General features: G+C 44.1%; 3 protein-coding genes across 3 annotated transcripts; 2 read left to right on the forward strand and 1 right to left on the reverse strand.

Moving 5' to 3' along the window:
- Positions 1-3,801: 3,801 nt before the first annotated feature.
- On the forward strand, positions 3,802-4,162 carry LAESUDRAFT_631897 (uncharacterized protein; the record flags this gene model as incomplete). The annotated part of the gene is made up of 3 exons (XM_040903408.1): positions 3,802-3,876; positions 3,927-4,046; positions 4,094-4,162. Coding segments are annotated over 3 exons (264 nt in total), but the record flags the coding sequence as incomplete, so codon positions are not given.
- Positions 4,160-4,791, forward strand: LAESUDRAFT_763497 (uncharacterized protein; the record flags this gene model as incomplete). Its single annotated transcript, XM_040913272.1, has 2 exons — positions 4,160-4,334; positions 4,388-4,791. The coding sequence occupies 2 exons, from the start codon at positions 4,160-4,162 to the stop codon at positions 4,789-4,791; spliced, it is 579 nt and encodes a 192-aa protein (XP_040759501.1).
- Positions 4,792-5,496: 705 nt separating this feature from the next.
- Positions 5,497-5,691, reverse strand: LAESUDRAFT_663285 (uncharacterized protein; the record flags this gene model as incomplete). The annotated part of the gene is made up of 1 exon (XM_040905050.1): positions 5,497-5,691. One exon carries the CDS (start codon positions 5,689-5,691, stop codon positions 5,497-5,499), a length of 195 nt encoding a protein of 64 aa, XP_040759502.1.
- Positions 5,692-8,696: the final 3,005 nt, after the last annotated feature.

An 8,696-nucleotide genomic window follows, 5' to 3' on the forward strand; every position in this document is an offset into this window, starting at 1 on the left:
ATTTGGAACATTGTAAGATCACGTGATGTTTCAGCTATGAGTCTTTCATCATATCCAATATATAGGTCCAGCATGGCACCACATGCTCGACCATCAAACTGTTCTGCCAAGTGCTCTGAAGTTGAAGTTATGTCTGAGTGCTGAATTATGACTGCATTGAGCAGCTTCAGACTATGGACTAATCGCAATGATTTTCCATCCTTCTTGACTATGCAAAACCATCAGAAGTGATAGGAGAGATTTGATGGTTTGTATACTTCAGCATTGATCTTTTTCTTGATTATGGTGCATACTTCTTTGTATATTCCTGGCAGAATCAGAATATTCTGCTCGATCCAAGGCTTGTGCGATATTACTGGGAAGTCCATAGGTGGGAAGTACTCTGCCTTGAAGCTCCCTCTTTCTGAATCTCCCCAAGTGAATGCCCGATTGTGTAGGCACATGAACACATGCATCAAAGCTCACTCTTCCAGTCACAGGAATCCTGGCTTGTGCACAGCATCTAACACCTCCATTCACTCTTTGGTGTATTGTCCTGTTAGAATGAATAGTCCTGGTCACTTGGGTAGTTGTGGTAGACTTCATAGTGGATCTCCTATTATTTTGTACATGATCTAAACTGCTCCAGTACTGATGCGATTACCAGCTTCATTTTAAGTGCCACCAATTTGTACTTCTTTTTTGTGGCTACATACATCGTGTTCGTACTTGATTCTGAAGTGGGCGCAAATCTGATTATTGATCGTAGCAGCTGCGTAAATGTGGTATTTGTGCTTGGAAGAATGGCTGAGGTTGATGTGTATAATGAGGACACTGCATCGAGAACTTGTCCCGATGCTCACAGATAGCTGGACTGAACTGAGATGGGATCAGAAGATATGACTAGGGAATAGGCTGATATTACTGGGATGTCTGAGTCACTTACATTGATGATTAGAGCCATTCCGTCACTTTTGATAGTCATATCCTCCATTAGTGAAAACCCGTATCCTTCTGTCGAGATTGCTGTGTCCCAACTTGGGGTGGTCCTCTTGGTACAGTGGGTATAGTAGCCACTCGTCCCATGTTCAGACATATGATTGTTACCGTTTGTTTCTCATTGAAGAAATTGTGCACTATGCTCTTGGTGAGCACATTAAATGAATGTTTGAGCAGAATATCATAGGCTGCTGCCTCAATGATGTGGATCTGGAGATAGAGGACTATGTCCCTGACTTGAAACAGTACGTTGCGCACTAGACCGAGTGACTGATCAACTTCTGCATTTGTCGATTGCATGTTGAGTTCAATGGTTGGGTCATAGATAAGTCCTAGTGTGTGTCACACTTCTTCTGACATTGCTATGATTTGACGACCTGGATCTAGGATCGCTTCCACTCATTCCTTGTTGTCAATTAGCACAACTATTAAGTGGAGTGCATGTGAGTCCTTCGCCACTGTTAGCTGCTCTGGCTCATCTCCACTGTGGACATGCTTCAAGTATGCATCGTAGGGATCAGGGATGATTGAGCCTATTGCTGCTAGTGGCTCCCCTCAACAAGTAAACTCCTCCTCCTGTCCAACTGCCACCATTCCATCTTCTGCAGATTCTAGGATTGACACCATTCCTGCTGCACTTGGAGGCACAATGTGCTTTAGTGTGCATGCTTCTCGGTACTTGTTTCAGATGTCTGGTGATATGAAAAGCAGTTCTTCCATTGACAAGGTTACTGAGGATGCTTTCATTGACTGTTTGAACACTGTGTTTGCTAGTTCTGGCTGGTAGATAGGTGATGCATTATGATAGGCTGCATCATGCACCCCTGGCTTCAGGGCTTGTCCAAAGTTATGCATACTTGGTGGAATGTAGAGCACATCTCTTGCTACTCAGAATGGATGCTCTGACGCACTCTGTTACTGGTGCGGACACACTTGGAGTACTCTCACTAGCCTTCTCAGCCTCCATCTGAGGCTTTGAAGACTCAGGTGCTTTCTCCATTTGTGCTAGCTTTGGCGCCACTCCTGCTGGTCACCTAGGTGGCATATGAACACCATCAAATACTGGCCTTGAGCACTTGAGATTAAATAACTCATGTTCTAGCACTTTGATCCTATCCTCTGCCTCTAGCAAGAATGAGCTGGCCTTGGCTGATGATACTTCAAATAGGTTGGCTGCTGAGACTGATGTGGTTATCAGCATTTGGTTGCATCAGTGCCACTTGTATATTTAATCACAGATCATGATTCCTGGGATATTACGAGGCAAGAAAGTTCCATTCAGTAGGACAACCTTTCCTGCTGCATTGCACATGCACTTGCCATTCTTGATGTCTTCCTTGATGTGTTTGCAGGTTCCTATCATTTTTTCTGCTTCTCTGCAGTAGTGGCAATATTTGCTCGCATTTTCATTCATCACTGGTGGCTTACTTGCAGTGGCAGATTAGATGCTGCCATTCGACTTGATCACTTCTCTGGTTGCTGTGGTCATGAGCGTTTGCACCGATTTGACTAGGCTTTCTATGAGCAAAGAAATATCCTTGCTTTTGATACCTGTCATCCCACTAGCTGGTGTAGTTGATGATGTTTTTACTGCTGGTGGCCCTGCATTAGTTCCATGCAAGATGAACTTTGCCACTTCATAGACGTCGTTGATGGGGTAAGGGTCATCGGGATAATGATTGGGCTACTTCAGTTGTAGCCGCTGCAAGATCCTATTCTATAGCTTCAGCTGGAAACCCCATACAAAGGCACAGTTATATTCAGACTCAGAGATGCAGTTCTTGTCAATATGGAAGGATATGATTGCTAGAAATTCTCGGTGATAGTTTTCTAGCTCCACAATCATCTGTATTCTGAGGCAGACACACTCCCTGACTAATAGATCCATATCCCTAACCTCCCATTTCTGCTCAGTATCTGCGCCAGGCTATACAGTAGTTTCTGGATTGCTTGCTTCAAGTCTCGGTATGTTTTGAGTGGATTAGTGTATTCTGGGAGTGATTTCACAAGGTCGGTGACATCGATGTTAAGGTAACACTTTACCCATAGCTTCTTCTCAGCTTTGGTGTTGATTTGGCAATGATTGAATAGGATTTTGAGGTCATCAAAGAAACAGAATAGTGTTCTTGGCTGATTGAGATCAAATACTGGCGCTGATCGATCACCTCAGAATGACATTTGGTTGGTTATGATGGTACCCATGACTAAGGTGGCTGTGATTAGAGGTGGAGCTGTGTGGGTTCGACCCTGAACTGGATCCCTAGCATGTTCTGCTGCAAATGCAGCTTCTAGTTCATCTAGAAGCATTCAGAGAGGAACTTCAGGGGACGAAAATGTGAAATGTGCCAAAAGTGGCTCAGCAACGGATGATTTGAGTGAGTTATGCTGGGATGGAGTAAGGGTACCAAGAGGTGAGATGCTAAGTGAAGCGGTAGATGCAGGTGATTGTGATTGGAATGCCGAGAGCTGTGTTTCATGTAACAGAGATGGATGGTAGTTAGCTAAGGGCCTGTTCAGCCACTAACTGATGCGTGTCCGTTATCTTCCATAACTCTTAGCGCCCAGTTATGGACAACACGGAAATGTGACTGAGCATTATATTAGGGTGATATAGTGTGACAACTAAGTGTGCACAGCCACCTACAATGACAATGAGTCAACAACATGCGAGCTTGCTATGCTATCCAGATAAAAGACAGTGATTTACCTACACAAGCTCAATGGAGCATCAAAGAAGAGACTCTTTTGATACAACTTCTCACTGAGCACCATGCAGAAGCTGGAGATGGGGTTAACTACAAAGAGGCCACATGGTGAGCTGTTGCTGAAGAAGTGCAGAAGTATACCTTGCGAGGAGCTCCTAAAACTGCGAAGTTCTGCAAAACAAAATGGGCTGATGTGAGTAGTCACATTCTGAAATCAAGAGTCATTGAACTAACTCTTTGTAGTTGCGAGAGACATACCATGTTATTGCAGCTCTACTTGAGCAGTCCAGATTTATCTGGAGTGCTGACCATGGTGTGCAAATTGATGAGTGCTCGGAGACTGTGTGGCAAGAGTATGTGAAGGTAAGTAAATCATATATCCTTGCCATGCTTGTATTGAGTCATTTTAGAAACATCTGAAGGCAGCACCATTTCGCAACAAAGGCTGGCCACATTTTGAAGCAATGCAGGCTATCATGCCTTCGAAGGTAAAGGGTGGACATGTATATCATGCTATGCAGGAGCCTGAAATGGCTGAGGGTAGTCAGTGGGAAACTCAGGATGTGGATGATCCCGATGTGACTCAGACATTTATCTTGGAGTCACAGCTTTTTGAGGAGCAGGAAGATGAGGATTCAAATAGCAAGCATGGTGAGCCTATCAGTATAACTAACCTTCTCTAGGAATTCATTCTATTCATCTAGATGAACCTGAGGCAGTGAAGACTCCAGAGCGGAAGGACAAGTGCAAGTATTCGGTGATCATTTCTCCATTTTCAGCATCAACATCTCAGGCTCCTCCTGCATCAAAGCGCAATCGATTAACTGGCTCAACTGCATTTCATGGGATATGTGAAGAGCTGTCACTGTTCAATGACAGTTTTTGGTATGGTTTACAGCAGTTGCAGCCCACCACAGAGGGATCTCCCATTTGCAAGACTCGTGTCATTGAGCGAGCACAGGAGTTGGAGACTGATTTGGATGATGATGAATTGGTGGATCTTCTGATGATATTTGAAAAGGATCATGCTGCTGCTGATGCTTATATGGTCATAAAATCTGACACTCTTCAGAAATGTTGGGTTGAGAAGAAACTTGAAAGGGATTAAGTACTAGTCATGTATCTAGCATTGTTGAATCTAAACACCCCCCTCTCTCAAAGCACTTGTTGATAATCATCCCACATTTCCTGTGCAACTCTGTCACACCTGGCATTAGCACATGTCACCTTTGCCTGATGTGCAGGACCTTCTGCCAATTCTCCTGCATTCACTTCAAACCATTCATCTTCACCCATGGCTCCTTCAAAGTCTTGAAGTTCATCAGGATCATGTATATGAATGAAATTGTGAATTGCACAGAGAGCAGGTGGGATGCAAGCCTGAATGTCATGTCATATTCAGGAGGATAGAGAAGAATTTTGAATCTTCGCTTGAGTATATCAAAAATTTGTTCAATGGCATTGCGAGCAGAAGCATGTCGAAGATTGAAGAGTTCCTTCTTATTTGTTGGTCTATAGCAAAAGTCAGACCTAAAAATAAGCTATCGTAAAAGCACAAATTTTACCGTAGGTCTGCCCTTCACCATTCAGCAAAATGGTATCGCACTCCTCGATATGGCACAAGAAGTGCATCACATGATCCAAACCCTGCATCTGCAAGCCAGTACTTCCCCCTTGGAATTCTCAAACTCGTAAGCTGAGCATTGGTATAGACAGCAGCATCTGCTGCTGATCCTTCCCATCTACTCAACATATAGTGAAATGTCAAGTCAAACCCACATGCTGCCAGACAGTTCTGTGATACCTCTTCCTTTCAATTTTGAGAATTTGCACGCTCCTCTGCAAATGGTGAGCAGTTGATGTGGGTTCCATCTATGGCACCTAATTCATCCTTGAAGAATGACCAGAATCGAGGATTGTTGTGAATTTCAGATGGTGTTGGATCATGTTCTGATGGCAATTTGACATATTTTGTGTAAAATGGGGGAGACGAGAAGATGTATAACATTCACTTGAAATATCGATATTGATTTGTCAGATAACATTCTGTAATAACCATATAAGGCATACACTGAAATTGTCTCATTGGACCATTGAAATCGCTCTCCAAGATGTCGGACAGACAAGCCAGTTACTGAGGCATAGAGAAAAATTGCAAGTTGCTCTTTGAGGGTCACATATCTTGAGTCTGTGTGGCCCATCTCCTTGAGGGTGTCAATCAAAGCATAGAATACATGGTGATGCACTCCTAACTCTGATCGAATCTGCCTTGGGTGTCTGAGAAGAAGCTCAAGTACCCAGCCAGCACCAGTAAGAATGGAAGTGTGATATGGTTCAGGGTTGTGTAGGGTATCAGCAAGGCATAGAAGTGCAGTAATTATAATTTTTATGAAGGCAGCGGCATGATGAAGTAGTAGAATTTGACATTGACACCATTGCTCAGAATCCATAGTGCAATACAATCTATTGCTATCGTGCACAAGCCGTGACAGCGGGCCGTCATAGCATTATTACTATATATGGTAATAGTTGGTGTTGTTTAGCCATAACTGAGTGCTTAGCGTAACGGAGGTGCATCAGTTAGTGGCTGAACAGGCCCTAAATGAGGTCAGCCTTCTTCCATTTGCTCAAATCCTGCCCTCTGAAACTCATGTAGTCAACTGAGTCACTGATTGAATGCCGAGAAAACTTTCTCATCTGACAAATCACCTATGGTTGTGAGTCCGCTTGTGTTTCAAGGGGATACTGAACTTCCTCTTCAGTTTTTGAGCATAGTGCGATCAACTCAGTACTGTGGACTTTAAATTCTCTTTCACCCCTTGTGATGAGCTCCAGAAATGATATGCTCAATCGTGCTCTGGCTGTCAGCTACTTCTATCTTATTGGAGAAGGCAGATCAGAGCTGTCTGTCTCCATTCACCTTTAACTGCAGTCACTGGAACTTCAGCTGATAATGCTTTGAGGGGCAGCTGGGAGTCATTCAGCATTGTGCTTGAAACTGAGCGGTGAGTGGTGATTGAGACTAGGATAATATTTCTAACTCTGGCTAAGTTCAGAGATGGATGGATCATGTGGACAGGTTGGGTAGGTATCATCGAACTCAGATGAGCATGCATAGAGATGTGAGGATTAAGTGGTAACGTGAATCTTTGGCTGACTAAGCTAGTGGCTTGGGCACTATAAATAGCTCTCCCCAGCACTACAGATAAGGTCTGAGTGCTCTCTAGATCTCTCTCCAGGGCATCTATACTGTGCTCCCCAGCACTACGAATGGGGTCTGAGCACTTGCTGCAGCTACAAAGTCCGATGGGGATAGGAATCTGAGTTGTTTGAGCTTATGACTGGTGGTGTGAGAAGAAAAAAAATAAAGTTACGTGAGTACAGAACGCGGTAATGTGACTTAACTGGGCACCTCCGGAATCGTGCTGCAAGCCACTAGATAGAGTGCTGCCCCAGTCAGTGTTGAGAGCGAACAAGGCATTGATATCGAGCATAGACTGGATGAACTGAATAGGATAGTCCACCCTATTTTGAGGATAATGTAGAAATTGAGAACTGAGGGGTGAACTCCTTGTTCTTTTTGGGCTACGTACATAAGTCATTATATAGATATAGAAAAATGTCTTCTAGTGTAGCAGAAGACATTTCCGATCCTCTGAAACAACTTCAAGCCATTTTTCACCTCCTCTTCATCATTGCTTGCAGTCAGGGAAGCAGGAGGTATTGGCCCTCCAGAGTCTAGCAGTCTGCTGCCCTGCACTTTTCTTACCTAGAGCGTACTTTTGTTTCTAATTTTCCAAAATCATCCTGCTCCATTCCTTCTTCTTTATTCTTGTAATCAGTGGTGCTAGTGTGCAGGTCCCAGCTCATCTCTGAGCCTCACGTATGATCCTTCATGATATCATAGTGCTTTCTAGGATTCTTCAGAGTCAGAGGTCCTCATGCTGTTCTGTTTGGAGTATTCTGCTTAGTAAATACACATTATCGAGTCATGCGATCCTCAGTGGCTCTTTCAGTTGGGCTTCTGAGCACAGCACTTTCTGATGCATATCATCGCTCACTCTAGACCATTTCAGCTCTGACTCTGATGCTCCCGGGTCCTGGTGACTTGCTATCTGATAGTGCGATAGGCAGATGCTTTCTGGTCATTTTTCCAATCACAGAATATCTTGGTGCATATCAATGCAGCAATGGGTGGCTGTGAGTCATTCAGCTGTGTGACTTGAAAAGGATCAGATTTGCCAATCTGAACAGGTGAGTGATGGGTTTAACTATGGAGGTGCCTCTGACTGAGAAAGAGTTGAAAGCTGGAAGGTGTGGAAGTGTGTGTGTGGAATGTAATTGGCGACTCCTGTACTCGTGAACTACTATGGCTGAGGATTTGAGCTATGACACGAGAACTTGCTATATCTGAATGAAGCTGGCTAGGCACTGACAATGAGGCCCTAACTGCCCCCAAACTGACTGAAGTGCCGATGAGCAATCCCTGAGCACTTCTGACTGGATTGAGCACTGATGATGAACTCCTGGGCATCTAACTAGTACTACCCAGCACTACAGATCAGGTTTGGCTGCTAATGAGGCTACAGGGTTCGATGGAGACAGAATCGTGATTTGAGACCCGTGGTAGGTGGCATGTGACATTAGAACGTGATAATGTGACCTTGGCTGGCTGAAACCTGAGTCGAATTAGAGGCCACTACTGAGAGTGCTGCCCCTCTCAGTGTCAAGAATCTCAGAGATGTAGAATCATAATCATGAGTGACATAAGCATAGTCAGGCATGATGCCCTTGCATAGACAAGATGAGAACTGAGCTGTCACAAACCGTAATATTCCACATTATTTTATTGCTCGCTTCGTGATCACGTGACTATTCACGTGCTCACTCACGTGTACATCTTAAGTGCACATATCATGTGCAAGACCTCATACGTCATAGAACAGGCACTAACTATTCTGCCTAATAGATAAGGTGCCATATCCGAAGACTCAAGATCCGGTCGCTTATCCA

The sequence above is a fragment of the Laetiporus sulphureus genome (assembly GCF_001632365.1).
Source record: "Laetiporus sulphureus 93-53 unplaced genomic scaffold LAESUscaffold_56, whole genome shotgun sequence".
Taxonomy (NCBI): domain Eukaryota; kingdom Fungi; phylum Basidiomycota; class Agaricomycetes; order Polyporales; family Laetiporaceae; genus Laetiporus; species Laetiporus sulphureus.